This window comes from Macaca mulatta, chromosome 12 (assembly GCF_049350105.2).
Source record: "Macaca mulatta isolate MMU2019108-1 chromosome 12, T2T-MMU8v2.0, whole genome shotgun sequence".
NCBI lineage: Eukaryota > Metazoa > Chordata > Mammalia > Primates > Cercopithecidae > Macaca > Macaca mulatta.
The window spans coordinates 84,089,930-84,111,025 of record NC_133417.1 but is presented as its reverse complement, the minus strand read 5'-3'; the positions used below and the strand labels follow the sequence as shown (position 1 = coordinate 84,111,025).

General features: G+C 36.0%; 1 protein-coding gene across 12 annotated transcripts in view; it reads left to right on the top strand.

Moving 5' to 3' along the window:
• SESTD1 (SEC14 and spectrin domain containing 1) overlaps positions 1-21,096 on the top strand; it is a 157,184-nt gene that overhangs the window by 82,185 nt on the left and 53,903 nt on the right. For 11 of the 12 annotated variants that reach the window (XR_013401799.1, XR_013401801.1, XR_013401800.1 and 8 more), the window contains 2 exon segments: positions 6,093-6,183; positions 10,374-10,487. Coding sequence is in view for 9 of the 12 variants with exons in the window: in NM_001257515.1 (NP_001244444.1) it covers positions 6,093-6,183; positions 10,374-10,487 (205 nt within the window). In the remaining 3 variants the exon portion in view is untranslated. 12 annotated transcript variants of the gene reach the window in all.

Sequence of the window (21,096 nt, the reverse complement as noted above, 5' to 3'; positions counted from 1 at the left end):
AAAAAATGTCAAAAATGTTTGTTTATATTTCAATGTAAAGGGCCTTTAACTTTAGTTTTCACATTTGTTCAGTGAAGACCCAACTTAAACCTCTTTATTTGCCCTAGTCTACCCATCACTTCAACAACAAAAATAAAGCTTCCTCCCCATCTGCTTCTCCCATAATTGGGACTGGGGCACAACTGTGACTGCATATTAGTCATCTGGAGTTTTTTTTCAAAATTCTAATGATCAGGGGTTCACTTCCAGAGATTCTGATCCAATTGTTCTTGGGAAGCCTGCTTATCAGAATTTTTAGAAAGTCTTTTAAGCTTCTTGTATATTTCTAATGTGCAACCAGGTTTGTAAACCACTACAATTAAGCATGTAAATGAGGGCAGGTTTCTGTGTGTGTGTCTGTGTGTGTGTGTGTGTGTGTATACAATGTAGAGGTAGAAAAAGGAACACGACTATTTCATATACTGCTCTTAAGTTCTGGCTAGTGAATTTTAAAACATTTTCGTCAGAGTAAACAATTCTTTGTATGTTTTTCCTGTATTTGCATTTTATTGATACAATAGCTTTTTTCCGTTTAAACCACCTTGCAGAGTATGGAGTTAAAACAACTCATTTTAATCGCACCTGCGTCCAGTAGTGTTCTGTAATTTAATGATTCTGTTGCTGTTTTTTTTTTTAATATTGTGGAAATAGAGCTCTTCATGTGAAAATTTTCAATATTTTCAGTTTCTGGGGGTGAAAATGATGAGAATCTGTAGTCAGTGTATTAGTATTAGCATTAGCTAATTGCATTAGCAGTAATCTTGCTAATCCCCCAAACTGTGGATTGCTAACTTGTTCACCATTAGATAACAAACTGCTTTTTAGGTAACCATGGTTAGCCAGACTTACAGCTTACAAGTTATGAAAAAAAATTCATAGATGGATTAATAGAAGGTTAAATATGTCAAGTGCCATCTGAACAACTACCTTATTTTGTAGTTGAGGAAATTGAAATTCAGAGGTTATGGTTACTTGCCCAAGATCTCAAACCTAGTGAGTCGCACAGCTGGGATGAGTGTCCACAATTCCTGACACCAATTTAGAGCCTTTTTGTACTTCAAATGAATAGAGTTCAGTGTAGTTGCATCTCACGTGAAGTCCAGTGGGTTCAGATGAAAAGCAAAAACTACTAATTGTCAAAGTTACTTTTGAAAAATGCCTGAGGGTGGATCAGAGACTGTATTACCTTTCCATGAACATGTTAGGTTTTCCTTCAGCATTGGAGCAAGTTATTCATACTGAATTCCAGAAGATATAGTTGTCTTGTGATTAGGTTTGTTTTAAGAAAATGCATGTTTGTATATACTGGGATCATATTCAGTTCAACAGGATGCTTACCCTGTCAGAGGCACTGGGTAACTGAGGGAGGCTAAAGGCCCAGCAAATTCATTCGCATCTCCTGACTCATGTTCACTCTGGTGTGGATAAGCAGGAAGTACAGCCTATACTATTTAAATTTTCTCTTTCTTTTTCTCATGTAAATGTACGTATGATGTTCCTCCAGTGTAAATGATGAATCAGTTTCTGCATATCTACACTTACCTGCCAACTAGCAGAGAAGGTGTAAGTTGAAGCAAGATGAAAGAACTTATTCTAGCAAGGCAAAATAGATACATGGATACTTTATTTCTTATGATTGTTTTGCTAAAATTTGACCTTCTCAAGTATTCATGAAAACTCTGTCCTGCTTTCTTGGATCAGTCTCCCATAATTTTGGGATTAACAAAGTGGCTGTCAGCTTTTTATCCGTACTTGCCATTTCTTTAGAGAGCTAAGGTGTTTTTGATCTCTCCATTGTGATGCTAGAGAGCAGTTAACTAGATGTGTGATCTTAAAACCAATGTTTTTCATTCAAAATTTCCACTGCTCAGAAGTGCTTTTAAAATGTAACCCCCCAACATTTTATTAAAATGTTTATATATGCAAAAAAGTTGAAGGAATTATATGGTGACACCCATATGTCCACCACTTAGAAAATCTAAAACTAACATTGTGTGTAGTTTTATCACATTATCACCCATGTTTCAGCCCTCTTTTTGTCCTAGGAATGTTTTTAAGTTTACCCTACCAGATCAGGCCCCGGATATGTCTAGAAAAGTTTTTTCATTTCTAGTATATCTACATTCTTTTGTGACCTGCTTTTGTCTCCCAGCTTCCAACTGTTAATGTTTAACTCCTTCCAGCTGTGAACATCTGCAGACATCTCCAACATTGTAGCTAGCTAAGGTGGCCTCTTCCTAATAGGAGATGTCCAAAATTGTTTTTTTTTTTTTTTTTTGTGCAATGACTATCTTAACGTTTTGAATACAATAATAGCTTTTCAAAATTTTTGTGAAAATGAAAAGAAATTACCCCATTTCTTATAGTTTGTGCTTAATTTTAATGATCACAGGGACAAAGTGTGATATATAGCTATTTTAAATGGCTAACCTAGCACAGTTGAGAATGGAAGCATTTCTTGACTCTTTTGTACACAGGTTGGCCCTGAGTTTGTTTTCTGTTTCAGATACTAAGTGTACAGTATTTTGGATATTCATGAGTGCTATGAAAACAAAGCATGAAAAGAGTCAGAGTGATAGAGTGGTGATACTTTACAAAATAAGATGATATTTTGCCAGAGATGATTGAAAGGAAGGGCAGACCCTACAGAATCTGATCAACGAACATCGAAGACAGAGTGAGCAGTAAGTGCAAAGGCCCTGAGGCAGGAGCAGGTTTAACATGTTCTGGAAAGATCAAGCAGGCTAGTGTGGCTGGAACAGTTTGAGAGAGGAGCACAGTGCTGGGAGGGGGATCAGAAGAGAGTCAGGAGTCAGGTCGTGGAAGACCATGTAGGCCATGTCTTCCGTTCTGAATGAGATGGAAAGCTATTGTCGTATCTGAGGAGTGATGTGATGTGTGTCATCTAACATTATTAAAGGCCTTCTGTATTTAAAGCACAGTGCTAGAAGCTGCCAAGACATTTGTAAGGTAACATTCTTGCTTTCTGGAAGCATATTATCTAATGAAGATGAATTGTAAACAAGTAATTATAATAAAAGCATAAGTGAAATTAGTGCCATTATGTAAATACTAGCAGAGCTGTGTGAGTGGAAGAGAAGGAGCGTGTAGTTGTAATCAAAGAAATGAGTGAAGATCTGCAGGATATTGGACCCAGGAAATCCACTAACAGTGTCTTCTGTGTCAAAAGTGAGTGGACTGTTTAGACAACCTCACCTTTACATAGCGGTTTTAACTCAGCTATGTCACTCTTGAAAGGTTTAACTGGGCTAGGAACTAGGAGGCGGGGTCTTAGATTTTTTTTTCTATTACTGTTAAAGTATAGTTATAAACATGGTAACAGGGGCTATAGGAATTTGTTATTAATAGCACTTCAGGTCCTACAACAGGCCCTTTATAAAGGGTATAGCATGCTTCTAAATTAAATATGTCGTTAGAAGCAGTTTAAGCCATCATACCACTTACAAGGATGAAGTAAAAAACAAAACTATTTCCTTTCAAGTACCTGAAAGACCACTTGGTCTGGCAATTTTGAAATAGTAATATCTTTGGATTCTGTGTATTTTCATTATCTATCTTAGTAAAATGTGAGAATATGAGAGGGTTAAGTGTGTTTCTAAGTACTCTGAAAGATAAATTTAGAGTATTTTATTCCTTTAAGATCACTACAGATGGTATTTTCAAGCTTCATTACTTTCTTAGTCTTAATGTACAGATTAATTTATAGTGTGCTTTGAAATGTAAATGTATTGCTTATATAAAATGTATTTAACAAAATGGTTGTGTAACCTACATCTCAGGACTATAGATGCCAATGTTGAGAAAGTACCACATTATGAGAATGGCACGTTTCTCTTGGTGGGAAGGCCCTCTTCTGGACAGCTGTGTCTTAGCTCTCCTTCCTGCAAAAGGCATTGGTAGAATCCCTGCATTGTTGCCACTACTCCAGACCACTCAACAACCAGCTACCCTGCCTAGCTGATCACTGTTGGGCTTGTATCCTCTTCTATATCATGGTGGTCTTCTTAGATGTCTTGTTGGTGGAGAACCCCAGGAATCCCCTCATTACTTGAGCCCACAGATAGTCATTATGTGTCAGGTTTGCTTCTCTCCACAAGTCTTTTACTTTTTTGAAATAGAGATGGAGTCTTGCTGGTCTCACATGCTGGCCTCGAACTCCTTGGCTCAAGCCATCCTCTTGCCCTAGTCTCCCAAAGTGCTAGGGTTAGAGACGTGAGGCACCACACCTAGCCCCCTCTGCAAGTCTTTTATTTTCTTTTGCTAACCCACAAGTGATGACTGTATTGGCCTTACCTTTAGTTTTTCCCAAAGAATATTTAGTGGGTCCTTTATCTTGTGATGCAAATCCAAAAATAGAGTACTTTTGTTTTATTGAGATATAGTTCAGATGTCATAAAAATCATCTTTTTCAAGTAGGCAATTCAGTGATATTTAGTGTATTCACAGGTTATGCATCCGTTATGCTATCTAGTTTCAGAACATTTTTATCAGCCCAAAATAAACCTTGTTCCCATCGGCAGTCACTCCATTCTTCCCTCCTAACCCTTGTCAACCACTAATCTGCTTTCTGTCTCTGGCTTTGCCTATTCTGGACATTTCATATAAATGGAATCATTCAATGTGTGTCCTTTTGTGTCTGGCATCTTTTACTTAGCATAATGTTTTCAAGGTTTAGCCATGTTGTAGCATCTGTCAGTACTTCATCTTTTTTTATGGCTGAATGTCTCATTGTTTGGTTATACTGTGTTTTGTGTTTCTGTTCATCAGTTGATGGACATTTGAATTGTTTCTGCTCTTCAGCTATTATGAATTATTCTGCTATGAATATTTACATGCAGGTTTTTGTGTGAACATATGCATCAGTTTGCCTTACCTTTTGAATACTCTTTTGTTTACTTTGGAAGCTCAGCTTCTGTCCTTGCCTGTTCCCACTCTAAACTTTTAGCAATATCATCCTCATTCCTTGTAGTCTTACTGTTTCTCGGTAGAACAGAACATGACTTCTACAAGAACCTTCTTGGAACTAGTGTGCATGCTTGGAGGGAGAAGAGGAGGACTAGTAAAGTCCCCTGAACTGTTGGTGGATTTAAATCCCAGGAAAAGGTCTGTTTATTTTTTCCTATAATGTATGTAATTGGGAACAGTTTGTATGGGGACAGGTTTCACTACCAAAATCTTGCTCTGATAAGCAAAGCTGTAGTTCCATTTACTGTATTGGAAGGAGTGCAGTTGAGATCTTTACATTAAGTTGATAAGTAAACATAATAATAATAATAATAATAATAATGATAATGATAGGTATGTAGTTTTGGCCTTTAGAATGGAGTTTTTCCCTCCAGAAGTTGCGTTTTACTAGGTTAGACTTCTGGGAAGTGTTTAGTTAATACTTTAAATCACTCAATATAATACAGAAATCCAACACTGAAGATAATATTTTGTTGGTCAAGTGACTGAGAATGCAAAGTGAGAGCGGAAGTGGGTTAGACATGGTCTATTCAAGCTTTTGAATCAGCAGGTTCTACCTCATCTCATTAAATTTCTCCAAAAGAACGCTAAGAAGCCGATTTTTGTGATTTATTAATAACTATTTTCTATCTGTTTTGAACTGTCACTTCACAAATCTTATACTTCTGGCAGGAAGGTGAGACAAGAAATATATAACATATTTGGCAATTAGTGACTTACTTCACTGTGATCCCTTTTTACTGATGAAGAAATTGAGAGACTAGTAGTACTGTTTGAATGTTGCTTTGATTTCTTTACTTTTTAAGACATTGACTTTTATGCTTTTAGAATAATTTTCTTGCCACATTAGTTTGTAAATTGTGAACATTTCCTAAAATGAGAAAAATAAATTGCTTGAGAAAATGAAAGGATACTCTGAAGAATTTTATTTATTGGCAATGTAAACTAAACCAAGTGAGATTAATTCTACTGCATATGCAGTTAAGTTTTAAACCTTCTTTATTTAGAATTATGAAGAACGAATTCTGGAGCTTGTTTTAATGCTGTGTAATTTTGTTTTGTTTCAGTGAGAAGTGTAAGGCTAGAGGATTTACCGTGATTGTGGATGGCAGAAAATCACAGTGGAATGTGGTGAAAACAGTAGTCGTAATGCTACAGGTAATTTTGGTTTTGTCTATCAGGAAATGGTTTTTATTTTACAGCAACAGATCCTGGTGAAAATGGCAAATGCACTTAATTTATTGGACTGTGCCTGGCGTCCTAGCAGTGACTGAGTTCTGAAAATGCACTGATCACTATTGGATTGTTCAAATTCAACTCCTTAGGTTTGAATTTAGGCAGTTAAGTAAATCTCTTCTAATAGGTTTGTAAATGAAAATAATATGTCATGTTTAAGTAATTTAAGAAAGGAGGCCAGTGATTTTAAAAGTGTGAGCTTTGAAATTATGAGACTCATGTGGGAGCTTTTGCATGCTCTGGTGTCTGTCATTCTCCCTCTTGCACCCCATTCTGAAACTACAGGTAGGTGGTAGGATTTTTGGTTAAGTGTAGTTCAGAGAAACTTCTCAGGTGATTCTGGCTTGTCTTTCTCTTCTAGTCCCCTATTTCCTACATAAAGCATCAGGATTCACGATGATCTTATTATTTGTTTATAGTCCAGAAGAAACTTACTTAACATCTGTGTCCTCAGGAATTTCAGCCCCTCACAAATTAACATTTAATAAACATCTACGATTACAAACTTTTTGAGATCTGATGCCAGTCTTGTGTTTTATATTTCCTCATGTTCCACACAGAATGTTTCTGTGACCCCTGGCATGTAGTAGGCACCCAGTAGACATTTGTTGATTTATTTTAAGGGTATTGAAGATGTGATTTGAAAAGGAAAAATAAAACATTTGAGTGATGCGGAGGGCAGATTGCTGTCATGCACTTGGCCTTCTGTAGGGCTTCTAGAGAGGTAAAATTTGAATTATCCAATTTAAATGAAAGTAAAGAGGGCCTTCCTCACAGGTACTCTGAGTTACATATAGCTCATAAATGAAGCAAGTACAATGAGAGTAGTTGATGGCAGGCCAGTCTGGGAGAAACATAAGTTGGTAGTAACGTGGAATCATGAACATTCACTTAAGTGGACATCAGTAATATTGAAAGAAAGATCAAGAATTTTAAATGAATTCAACAAATAATTTGGTAGCTACTTTAGGAGTCTGTGGAAAGGCATATAATTTTAAAATTTAAATAACTAAGGAGAATGGTTTTTAACGTTTTATCATTTATTTAGGTTAATTGGGAAAAAGGGATTCAAGGGATAGGAACAAAGTGGTAATTTTAGGTTTTAGTTCTAGTTTTAGTGCTTATTATGTTTCTGGTACTGTGCAAAGCTTGCTATATAAATTATCTCATTTAATTTTGGCCTCACAACCTTACAGAGAAGGTCAACGAGGCTCAAGGATTTTAAATAACTTAAAATCGGAACTTAGTACAGACTAAGTAAGCCCCAGGCCTTGACTTTATCCATTTTAAAATGTGTATTTACCAGTGGCCTGTATTTGAGGCGGGGGTGTCTGAATTTTCTACCCATTGCCTCATTCTTCTTAAATGTTTGGCTTAAACTTTTCATCATTAGAATTCCCCCACCCCAACTTTTTTTTTTTTTCAGTCAGGGACTCACTTTGTCACTCAGCCTGGAGTGTAGTTGCATGGCTTACTGCAGCCTCCAGCTCCTGGGCTCAGGCAGTCCTCCTGCCTCAGCACCCTGAGGAGTTGGGAGTGTGGAGGCGAGTGCCACCACACCTGGCTACTTCTTTTTATTTTGTAGAGACTATATTGTTCCAGTTGGTCTCAAACTCCTGAGCTCAGATGATCCTTCTGCTTCAGCCCCTCAAATCACTGGGATTACAAGCTAGAATCACTCTTTGGGTTAGAAAGGACATAGCCTCTGGAGGATCAGTTTTTAAGGGAGCACAAATTGGTGTCCTAAAATAACTTTTATTTTGAAAAAAAAAAGTGCTTCCAGCACTTTTATATTTCAAACTTTGAGAATTAACTCTTCTCTGTGAAAGTTGTTAAAATAACTCTTAGGTAAGAAATCCATTAATTATGACCTTGTGTTCTTCCTTTCATCCTGTCATTCAACTGTGTCACAGATGAGCTGTTTGGGACTTGCTGTTTGAACTGGACTTTGATCAATGGCAGTTTTGAAGAACAATCAATGGATGATTTAATCCCCTCTTGCGATTTCTTTTCTGATAGGTATTTTAACAACTTTTGGATTTATTAATAGTTAACATTTTCAGAAGTTGCAATGGCCTCTTTACTTCTAGTCATACAGTTTCTACATATGAAGTCATTCATTGCTTTCATCTCAGAAGGTACTGGGACCAGTTGTTTGGGACCCCACAGTGCCTATAACTAGTATTCTCTAAAATGAGGGGCTTGGTTTCTCTTGTTTCTCACAGCTTTCATATTCAATGATTTTGAAATAATAATCTTCCACAAGGCAATATATGAATAAAGCTCAATTTTATCTTAAATTTTCCAGCCCCTCTGATAAAAGTTTTGATACCATTGAATTTATTTTACTTACTTTAGTTCCAATCCAGTTGTTGCAGAGGATGCTAGATTTATGATGTGTGCATGTTTATCTCTAAAGGTTTTCCATTTTTCCCTGAATAGTAATAATAGTAATTATTATTATAATTATTCAGTGCTGCAATTTATGGTCTAGAACAGAGATTGGGCCCTTGATTTTATAAAGTTTTATTGGAGCTCAGCCATGCCCATTCATTTATATATTGTGTGTGGCTGCTTTCATACTGTCCTGACAGAACTGAGTAGTGGCAGTAGAGACATTATGGCCTGCAAAGCTTAAAATACTTATTATCTGGACCTTTGGAAAGAATATATTGACCCCAAGTTCAGAGCATATGAAATAGTGTAGTAGAACATTAGAGTCAGACAGAGGTGGTTTCTATTCAGCCTAGTGACTTTTTAACTCTTATCTTAGACAAGTAACTTTATTTCTCTGAAGCTTAAATTACTCTCCTGTAAAATTAAGAGAATGAGATCCACTTGTTAATGAGGTTTCATTTATTTAACAAATATTTATAGCATGTGTTCTATTATATATGTCAGACATTTGTCATAAACACTGGAAACATAGGGATGACAGCATAGATAAGGTACCTGCCATTGGGAAGCTTATATTCTACTTGAAGAGTTAGACAATAAGCAGTTAAGCAAATGTAACAGCCCATGGTGATAAATGCTGTGAAGAAAAATACAGTAGTAAAAGAGACTGAGTCAGATGATGCCACTTTAGATAGGGTAGACAGGGAAGGCCTCTCTGAAGAGGGAATATTTGAATAGAATCTTAAATAAACTGAGGGAACACTACTAGGTATAAGGCAAAGGACATTCCAGATAGAGGAAATAGCATGGACAAAGACCTGAAGTGGAACAGACTTCATATTGCAGGAGCAGCGAGGTTAGCATGGCTGTTGTGGAGGAGTGAGCTAGGAGGGGAAGGTGTAAGATGAGATCTGAGAGGCCAACATGGGCCTGAGCTTGAAGGGCCTTGTAGGTCTTGGTAAGAGGTTTGAATTTCATTCAGAGTGCAAGAGAAAGTCAAGCAAGGAGCCTTGTAATGATGATATTTCAGAAAGCTGGATAGTTTGAAGTTGTTAACAATGCAGGCTGTAGAACTTGTTGGATTTAAGATACATTTTAAAGTTAGACTCTATAGGACTTGATAAAATATATGTGAGATATTTATTAATTCAATAAGTGTTCATTTCAATTCATTAGGTAGTATAAGTAACCGTATCAAGTAAATGTGAAATGGTATTTGTCAAAGATTAGCTTTTTGTCCTCCTCTTCAAGTTAATAATCATATAAAATCTTGGCCTCATTGTATAGTGACTGATAAAAAACTTGTTTTAGTGAGAAAATTGATTTTACGTCTTTTGAAGAAATTCTCCAAGATGGATTGTGTTAGAAAAAATTTTTCATATTGTAAAAAAATCAAATTTAATAATTTCTCAACTAAAAATTAACTCTTACAGTTTAATCTAAACATATTCCTAGTACAGAGATTCAATAAAACAAAAAGTGATTCACATGTACAATTTATGCTGCATTGTTTATTTGAAGTATTTTCTGAATCAGCTTCTTTTTCAAGTTCTTCTTTATTGCCGTGTATGTTTTAAAGTCTAGAGAATTTCTTCTTTATTATTTTAATTCTCCAAACGTCTCTTATGTAGCTTAATCTTGACTGGTAATTTATAAATTTAGTAAATTATTCATTTTACGTGTGTAATTTGTGATTATTTTTCTGTATTTTATAGAATGTTGTTCCAGCTGAGGTGTCCCTTGTTTGTGTGGTAAAGCCAGATGAATTCTGGGATAAGAAAGTAACACATTTTTGTTTTTGGAAAGAAAAGGATAGACTTGGCTTTGAGGTAAATGTAATTTCTTTTTTTAAAGTCCATTATATCTTTAAAAATAGTATTTTACTGAAATTATTTTTGATGGTTCAGCAGTGGTTACTAAGCAGTGTTTAAGGAATACTTAATTAGTGCCTAAGTAATAATTAGTATACAGTCAGCATTTGGATACTTGCTGAATGAAGTATGATATTTTGGTAAAGATCATGAAAGCGTTCTTGTTTTCCATTTTCAATTATATCATTCTTTGTTAACTTTGAATAAGTAGAACCTTTGTTTTTAAAATTTTTTATTGCATTATGGAGAGGAAATTTAACAAATACTAGGAAGTCCTAGACATTTTGGAGTTGAAATTATAGTCTATTTTCTGTGACATGTCATAATTATTTTTTAGTATCTGGCCAGTTTTAATACATGAACACAGTTATCCATCCTTTCCTACTGACTTTTTCTTTCTCTCTTTCACTTTCCTTGTGTGATAGTGCATCTTATTGGAGGTTAGAAAAAAGCACTAAATCTAAACAGTTTGTCATATTCTTTCTTCCACACCTGTTAATTCTCAGCTGCCAGTAGGAGAGTTGATAAATAACAGGCTTTACATTGTCTAAATAAAGTGTGGAAACTTTGAAGAATACAAAGTCTAACTCCAACCTGGTATAACATAGACTCTTGGAATGCTTACAGTCAGATAATAAAGATTCATTTTGGAACTTGCCATACTATACACTCGTTTTTGTTTTTACCTAGGTCAATATCAGTGTATTTTTGGTATGGAGAAAAGATTGTTAATGTATATTGGATAGAAAGATTTGAGAAAACTTAGTTTATTCTTAAAGGACATGGCTGGAAATTTCTTAAAAATACATGGTTTTATTCTTTACTTAAAAAGTTAAGCTATAATTTACGTGCAGTGAAATTAATCCATTTTAGTGATAATTCTGAGAGTTCTGACAAAACATGTAAAACCACAATCAAGAAATCAGGAAGTGTCTCATCACCCCCAGAATTCCCCTATATGCTCCTGTAGTTAACTTCTCCATTTCTAGCCCCTGACTGGTGGTAGGAAAACTGTTTCTGTACTCACAAGCCCCTTCTCAGGTTTAGTAATTTGCTGTATTGATTCATAGAATTCAGGGAATCACTAACATTTGCTGGCTTTATATAAAGGTTACAGATGAACAGCCCAGACGAAGTGATATACAAAGTGTGAGGTCTAAAATGATCCAGAGCGCAGGAGCTTCTAACCCTAGGGAGTTGGGGTACACCACCCTCCTGGCCCGTGAACATGTTTATCAACCCAGAAACTCTCCAAATCATTGGCCATGGATGATTAACTAACTCAGTCTCCAGCCCCTCTCCCTTCCCTGGAGGGAGAGGAGTGGCCATGAAAGTTTCAACTCTCTAATTATGCCTTGGTCTTTTTGGTGACAAGCCCTCATCTTTAATCTGTTTAGAGGCCCACAGCCACCATTCATCTTATTAACATCCAAAAAAACACTTATCACTCCAGAAATGCCAAGGATCTTAATAACTCTTGTATCAATAACTGGAGACTGAGACCAAATACTGTAATAAAAGATGCTCGTATCACCCAGGAATTACAAGGGTTTCAGGAGTTCTGTGCCGGGAACCGAGGACAAAGAGCAAACGCATATTTCTTATATCACAGTATGACAGATGGTATCTGTTTAAACCTTTTACCCGTTTTTTTTTTTTTTTTAAATGTCTTTTTTGTTACTGGATTTTGAGAGTTTTTTATGTATTTTGTATAGAAGTCATTTATCAGACACATAATTTACTAATATTATATCCTAGTCTATTGTTTGCCTTGTCATTCTCTTAACATTTTTCAAGAAATTTTTTTAACTGTGATGAAGTCCACTTTTTCAGTTTTTTTTTCCTTCTGATTTCACAGTTGGAGAAACGGTTTTCTTTTATGAATCAGACTTTTGTTGTCATAATCTGAGAAATCTTTGCCTTACTCAGGGTCACAAAGATTGTCCTTGATATTTTCTTCTAAAAGTTGTATAGTTTTAGGCATTAAATTTAGATCTGTGATCTATTTTGAGTTCATGTTTGTGAGCTATGGTCAAGAATATGTATTTTATGACTTCAGGTTTTTTTCATTTTTTTTTTTTTGAGACGGAGTTTTGCTCTTGTTGCCCAGGCTGGAGTGCAGTGGTGCGACCCCAGCCCACTGCAACCTGCGCCTCCCAGGTTCAAGAGATTCTCCTGCCTCAGCCTCCCAAGTAGCTGGGATTACCGGCATGCACCACCATCCATGCCTGGCTAATTTTTTGTATTTTTAGTAGAGATGGGGTTTCTCCATGTTAGTCACACTGGTCTCAAACACCCAACCTCAGGTGATCTGCCCGTCTCGGCCTTCCAAAAGTGCTGGGATAACAGGCATGAGGCACCGCACCCAACTGACTTCAGTAATTTTAAGTTTGTTAAGGTTTGGTTTGTGACACATTGTATGTTCTATCTTGATGAGTTCCCAGAATAAGTATTCTGTTGTTGGATGGAGTGTTCTGTAACTGTCAAGATGATTCATAGTGTTATTCAGGTCTTCTCTATCCATGGTAATATTGTGTCTACCTGTTCTTTTAATAACTGAAAGAGGAATATTGCAACCTCCAACTGTTACATCTGGGATTATTTCTATTTTATTTCTGTCAGTTTTTGCTTCATGTATTTTAAAGCTCTATTGTTTATTGCATAAAGATTTAAGATAGCTGTGTCTTCTTGGTGAGTAGGGCCCAATTTATCATTTTTGAATGTTCTTTTTTATTCCTGATACTATATCTGGCTCTGAAGTGTACATTGTCTGATATTAATATAACTACTCCAGCATTCTGTTGATTAGTGTTCATGTGTTGTATCTTTTCCATTATTTTACTTTTAATTTATTTCTTTATATTTAAAATGAATTTTTTGTAGACACCATGTGGTTGGATCTTGCTTTCATATCCAGTTTGACAATCTCTGTCTTTTCATGGGTATGACTATTTGTATTTAATGCAGTTATTGATACGGTTTATAAAATCTACCATCTTGCGAGATTTTATGGGGTTTTTTTGTTCTTTTCTGTCTTTGGACTGAGTATTTTTTATAATTACATCTTACTCCATTATTGGCTTGTAATTTCTGTCTCTTAATTTTTTAGTGGTTACCTTACTGTTTACTGTATACATCTTTAATAATCAGTCTAACCTTCAAATATTATACCACTTCACATGAAATAGAAGGACCTTAAAACAGTCTATCTCCAATAATTCCATCCCATTGTTGTTACACATTTCACTTTTACTGTGCTATAAACAAACACTACATTGCTACATTGTTTTTTTTTTTTTGCTACAGATAGTCTGTTTTCTTTTACAGCAATTAAAAATTTTAATTTCATATTTACTTTCATTTATGCCATTTCTGACATTCTTCATTTCTTTTTGGAGATTCAACTTTTTGTCTGGTGTCACATTCCTTTAATATATCTTTCAGTGCAGGTCTGTTGGCATTGAATTGTATCATTTTTTGTTTGCCTGAAGAAAATCTTTATTTCTATTTTAGTTTTGAAAATTATTTTCAATGGGTATAGAATTTTGTTTGTGGGTTTTGTTTTTTTTTTCTTTCAGCACTTTAGTCATACAGTTGACCTGTGAACAATGCAGGGGTTAGGACCAGCAACCTCCTGTGCAGTTGAAAATCTGTGTCTAGCTTTTGACTTCCCAAGAACTTAAATACTGATAGCCTACTATTGACCAAAAGCCTTACCAGTAACATGAACAGTCAGTTAACACAAATTTTGTATATGTGTTATACATTGTATTCTTACAATAAAATAAGCTAGACAAAAAATGTTAGGAAAATCATGAGGAAGAGGAAATATATTTACTATTTATTAAGTAGAAGTGGATCATCATAAAGGTCTTCATTCTCATTGTCTTGAGGCTGAGGAGGAAAAGGAAGAGGAGGGGTTGGTCTTGCTGTCTCAGGGGTGGCAGAGGCAGAAGAAAACCCCCTGTAAGTGGACCTGTGCAGTTCAGCCCTGAGTTGTTCAAGGGTCAACTGTATTTAAAAGTGCTTTCTCGCCGGGTGCAGTGGCTCTTGAAATCCCAGCACTTTGGGAGGCTGAGGCGGTGGATCACCTGAGGGTCAGGAGTTCAAGACTAGCCTGACTAATATGGTGAAACCCCATGTCTACTAAAAATACATAAATTAGCCGGACATGGTGGCATGTGCCTGTAGTCCCAGCTGCTCGGGAGGCTGAGACAGGACAGTTGCTTGAACCCAGGAGGCACAAGTTGCAGTGAGCCGAGATCGCGCCACTGCACTCCAGCCTGGGTGACAGAGGAAGACCCTGCCTCAAAAAAAAAAAAAAAGTAAAAAGTAAATAAAATTAAAAGTGCTATCCCATTGCCTTTGCCTTCTCATTGTAATGGTCACTGACGAGAAGGCCGCTGTTTTTTGTATCTTTGGTCCTCTGTGTATGTTATTTGCCTTTTTTTCCCTTTAGCCACTTTCAAGATTTTCATTTTGATTTTGGTTTTTGCAGTTGTATTTTGCTGTATCTGTGTGTGTTTTATTTGGTATTTATTCCACTTAGTGTTCTCTGTACTTCTTAGATATCTGGTTTGATGTCTGTCATCAATTTTGGAAAATGTTTATACATTCTTTTCAAATATTTTCTCTGCCCTTTTTCTGTTTCCTCTGGAACTCCAGTTCGATGTATGATACAATATTTGAAATTTTCTCACCATTTTCTTTGGTCTCCTGTTTTGTTTTTATCCCTGCGTCTTTCTCTTTGTGTTTCAGTTTAGGTATTTTTCTTGATCCATTTTCAAGTTCACTGTTTGTTTCCTTGGTTATGTTAAGTTTGTTGGTAAGACCACTGAAAATTACTGTGCTTTTGATTTGTAGCATTTCTATTTGACTCTTCCTTAGAGTTTCTCTTTGCTGAAATTCCTCATCTGTTCTTGCATGTTATTTTTCATTCTCTATGGCATCAATATCTTACATTTCCTATCTCATAGTCTTAATATCTGCATCTGTCTTACTCCACTTAATGTTGTTTGCTTTGTTTCTTGACAGTGGGTCATTTTCTTTCCTTTTTTGTGTGTGCCTTGTTATTTTTTATTGAATGTTAGACATCTTGTTTAGGACAGTAAAGACTGAGGTATAGGTGGTATTTGTGCCTGCACATGGGCTCATCTTGTCCTTTTCCTAGGCATAAGGGAAGAGTTGAGTTCTAACCAGGAATTGAGTGGGCTTTGGATTTTGTTGTTGCTATTATTTTCCTTAGTCCTCCACAGGCTTCTAATTTCTGTAGAGCTACTTTGTGTTGAAGATGGGGGCTGGTTTGCTGGAGAGTTTTGCTTTTTCATTATTTGTTGTATCCTCTGCTCTAGGTCTTTCCTTTGTGCCTGCACCTCAGAGAAAGTCATTCTGTGTACAATTGACCCTCATTAATAGGCTGCTGTTACTTGTTATTCAATATTTGTTAGAGAGGTGTTTTCTGTTGTTCTTACTCAGCCTCAATCTTAGGCAGGCTCTGTGTCCCTCAGCCTAGTGGGTAAGGGCCCTCTTGGTAATGTTGCCCCTCTCCCCCTTTTAGGAACCTATGTTAGTTTGGGTTTATAATATATTCCTGTCTCCACTCCCTCCCCTGTGATTGTCTTTTCCCATCTTCCACCTGTGGTGGGACTTCAGTTGTCCTCTGTGTGGTGGGACTTCAGTTGTCCTCTAAGGCCAGCGGGGTTTTCAGTCCTTTCTGCAGCACTCTAAGACTTTTTTTTTTCATAGGACAGATAGCATTGAAGATTTTGGGTTGTGCTTCATGCCTTTCCAGTAGTAGCTGCTCTTCCCCTCACCCAGGCCTGTGCTCCGAGAGGCTTTTTCAAATCTCTTATTCCTCTTATTTCCAGTCTTTCTCATGACTCCTTCAGAGATCTTTCCCCTAGAGATTCAGCCTCCAAGTGAGTATGAATTCTTCTTGTGTCTATACTTCCATGGGTTCTGTACTTTCACACTACCCCACATTTGGCCTTAATGATTCATTAAAAATTTTACCTAAATTCCTACTGGCTGGCATCAGGTCTGGCATTTTTTCCAGGTAAGCAAGTACTCCAGTTCCGTCTTCTTGAAGATGCCCGTCTTTCCTTAGATTCCAGGTTAATTGGTTTCCTTGTGAATTTAGCTCTCCAGTGGCTTCAGGAAAGTGTTTCAGATTAACTTGCATTTTTTTTTTTTTTTTTTTTGGTCATTGTTATATAAGAGTTGGAGCCATGCTCTTTCCAACTTCCTACATCCTAAGTGGGAGCCAGAGTTTTTTCCCGCTTTTCTTTTCAACTTTTGTCATTGGTAGACTTGACTATTCCGTAGACTTGATGGAAGGATGTGTGCCAGTAATGTAAGGGAAGGTGACCAAGGCTGCTGGATCACATTAGGAAGGGTGTTGCCCTGGTAGTTAATTGGAAAACTGCGCCCCCACAAAAAAAGACAAAAGCATCAAAAGCATAGTGAGGGAAGAAAGTAAAAGCTGAAGGCAGGAGGCCTGAATGTTGCCTCGAGAGTCAGGAGCATGGTGAGGGAAGACTTCAGCCAGCCATTGAGGCCTGCAGTTCATGGCCTGGGGCATGCAGGAAATGTTGCTCTGAGAGAATGCAAAGTGAACCGGGGGCAAATAGCGGAAACTAAAGCTGTGAATACTCGGTACCATGGAAGATCCCTTTTTATGAGGCACCTGTCACATCCTGCTTAAGCTAAGTAGGCATCTGCTCAGAGATGCTCTGGTAGTTGGGTCTTATGCTATATAAATTAATAGTGACTTTAAGTACCCTGCATCTTGGAGGATAAAATAGAAGACAGAATTTCTATCTACCTTGTTGTAGTGTCATAGATTGTTGTTTTAAAACAGAAGCATTAAAACTTCTTTCATCAGTATGTTTTCTTAGACATTTAAGAGATTCAGCTAGGATATTTTCTCAAGTAAGTAAGCACTAGGCAGTTACTAAAAGCCCAATTTCCTAATGAGATGAGAGTAATTTCAAATGCTGGTTAATACGCTGCCAAACAAACCTGGCTTTAAGGGGGCAATTCAACACTATCCATTAAATGATACTTAGAGCTCTATATAATTAAATCCAACATAGATGCTTGTTTAATCGCAAATTATTTTCCCCGGTATTATTTTGGATAATTTAGCCTGTTGTAATTAAGCCTGTGTTTGTACATCTAATATAAATACTAAAAAAAATTTTTTTTAAACTTTAAGAGTAGTGGTGATCCTGTAAGCATAAATGTATGTTTTACCTTATAAAATTAAATTATCTGCAACAAAGATTTATTACCAGCTGTCTACAATGCTCATCAAGTAAATACCCAGTGGTCATTTTGGTGACAACTTGTTCCCACATGACTTCTTGTTTTCTTGCCCATGATACTTTCTAAATTTTTTCTTCTAGGTAACCTCCTTCCTATTCACTCCTCCAGTGTTTTTCATCAGCCATTGAATATTCATCTCTCATTGCTAACCTTAATATTTCTCTGTATATCCTTCCTATCTCTGACATAGATACCTACCTGTTTAGTTTCCTTTTTAGCAACTCAGATATTATATTCAAGTACTTCGTATCTTTCAGCAGCATTGTACCTGGTGACTGTGATAGATTTTGCTGGTTAGATGATAGTGTCTATATTCTGTCTAATGACAAGATAAAATTGAGGTCATACTGGCATTAATCTTGTCTTCAAATGGAGAGATTAACTATCAAAAGGATCTCCACTCTCCTTTTTTGTCACTCATTAAAGTGTTGTTTATTTAATGGTAACCAGCCCCCATTCTAAGTCACTTTATTCTCTTTATCTGTTAATACTGGATTTAATAGTGTTCTTTTTTGAGACTATACATAATTGTAGGATCCAGGACCAAAGGCTTCCATGATGCTGTTCTTTCAAGAACACCTCTGGCTCCATTTATTCTGATTCTTTCCAGTTTTTATAGAAACCTATTTTCCTTGAGTGAGAAATATATTCTTCAACAAACAGGTACAAGCAGACATACACATCAAAATAGTATGTGTATGAACATATATACACACATGAATCTTTACTAACTGCAGAAATACATACAAAGGCAGATTTTCATTCTGGATCTTGCACACACATTCTTAGCAATAGTGAAATAATAAAACATCTCAGTGCCTACAAAATGAAACTTTCAGTGGTAGGTTTTTGGGGAATGTTTTACTAGGAAAGGATAAGTATTATAGTTACAGAAGGAATAATGAGAGTAAAGGAGAAACAAGTTTTTTATCTTTCTACAAGTTAAAATTTGAGATTAAAGAAAACCTGCACAAATGTTTTATTAAAGACCAGATGGTAAGTACCTCTCTCTTCAAACTTGTTGAACCATGTTATGTGCTAGTTAATACAATATTGTGGTTTAGTCGTTTAATTTGTCTTGTCTTGACTTCTCTAACATATATAAAATGAAGGGGGAAAGTAATATTTATGTAGGGCTTTATTATTTTTAAAACTTTATGTTTTGTATTACCTTTGAAAGGACTTAGCAAAAGTTTGAAATGCTTGTGCAGGGTAGTGATCTTTTTTTCCTTCTTTTTTGTAGTTTTTTTTTATTCTTGTTCCCTTTATGCTGATTATTAGATTTCAAATTTCTTTGGTAATATGAGGATAGATTTGAAATTTAGATTTCTGCTTAGTAAAATGATAGCTACTTTGAACATAACCAGTAACCTTTGTCTTCATAAATTTAATGGTATGCATAAATATTAGAGTGTTCATGGAGATGGCTATTTGAAAATAGTTGATGAAAGTCAGAATTTGATCCACTCCACATTCTTAAATTGATAAAACATATGTTAAAGTGTCGTTTTCCTAAAGGTGAAATCATGACTCTAATGCAAATATAAAATGAGCTTAAGTCAAATACATTATTCAATTCGTTGATAGATTAGGTTACCAGTAATTTGTAAGCTGTGGTTCACAGAGCATTTGAGGAATTCAGGGTTTTTATAGGAAAAGATTGCCAACCAAATTAGATACGAACCTAATTATTATTCTATACATCCGTAAGTTGTAAACTTTGAGGTTGTCTCTTATTCCACTGGACAGAAGTGTATCAGTCTCATTAGACAATTATTTGCCTTTATTCTTTTTTCTTTTTTTTTTTTTGGAGACAGAGTCCAATTCTGTTGCCCAGGCTGTAGTGCAGTGACACAATCTTGGCTTACTGCAACCTCCGCCTCCCAGGTTCAAGTGATTCTCCTGCCTCAGCCTCTGGAGTAGCTGAGATTACAGGCATGCGCCACCACGCCCAGCTAATTTTTTTTTTTTTTTTTTTTTAAAGTAGAGACAGAGTTTCACCATGTTGGCCAGGCTGATCTTGAGCTCCTGACCTTGTGATCCACCCACCTAGGCCTCCCAAAGTGCTAGGATTGTAGGCGTGAGCCACCATGTCCAGCCTATTTGCCTTTGTTCTAAACAGAACCTACAACTTCTACTCCTACAGAGCTTACTACCTACTGAGCAGTCTATAGAGTCAATCAAAGATACAAACCCACCACTGCATGAAACAACACCCAGTAATAATGTTTGCCTGTTTCCGAGATTTAGGTAGTTTATCTGATAGACGAATTTTATTTTTTATAGGAGGATATTTTGTAAAACTTGATTTTGGATATCAGTGACATACTGCATTGATCACTGCAAGATAATATAAGCTGTTTCTTGAAGTTTGATATTTTAGTATCAAACTACGTATCAGTCTCTCTTTAAACTTTGTATTCCAAGCTGAGAGCAACATTATTTAGTATTTTCCTACATCATTTTCTAAATTGTTCAGAGGATTTATATCCTTAATGGAGGAATCATATTTTTAATACTGTCTTTTAAAAATATAAGTTTTTTTTTTTTTACTTAAAATATATTCATTTGAAAACTTTCAGACATTAGTTGCCTAGTTTGGGAGATTTGTCAGTTGCTCAGATTTATCACTCAGCTGGAAATCATAATCAGTTTGGTGGCTTTCTCTATTAAACAATTTCAAATAAACCACTGGTGAATAACGAACCATAAGAGTCACTGATAATTGATATGTAACAACTTAAGGAGAAGAATAGGGATGATAATCCTATAAATTTGCCTCAAGACAATTATTACTAAAGGTGTAAATTGTACTCATTTCATAAAATTGTTATGTAGCATATGAAGATGTCTTTAGTACTCTAAAAATAGTGGTAAAAAACATAGTATGCAGTGTGATGAAATTGAATTGGTTCTTCATTTTTGGAGAAGAAAAGACTTTATACATTCAAAGAGTTATCTACCAGTCCAGGACTGCAAACTTTTTCTCTTATGTAGTTGCTTAAAAAGAAATATGAAAATTACAAAAATAAGCCAACTAGATTTTTTAAAAGTATAAAAGTTAAAATGTCAAATAGCAGGTCATGAAAATAGCTTCTCCTCTCTATTTTTGATGGCATAATACCTTTTTTTTTTTTTTTTGAGACTGAATCTTCCTCTGTTGCCAGGCTGGAATGCAGTGGCGTGATCTTAGTTCACTGCAACCTCCACCTTCCGGATTTAAGTGATTCCCCTGCCTTAG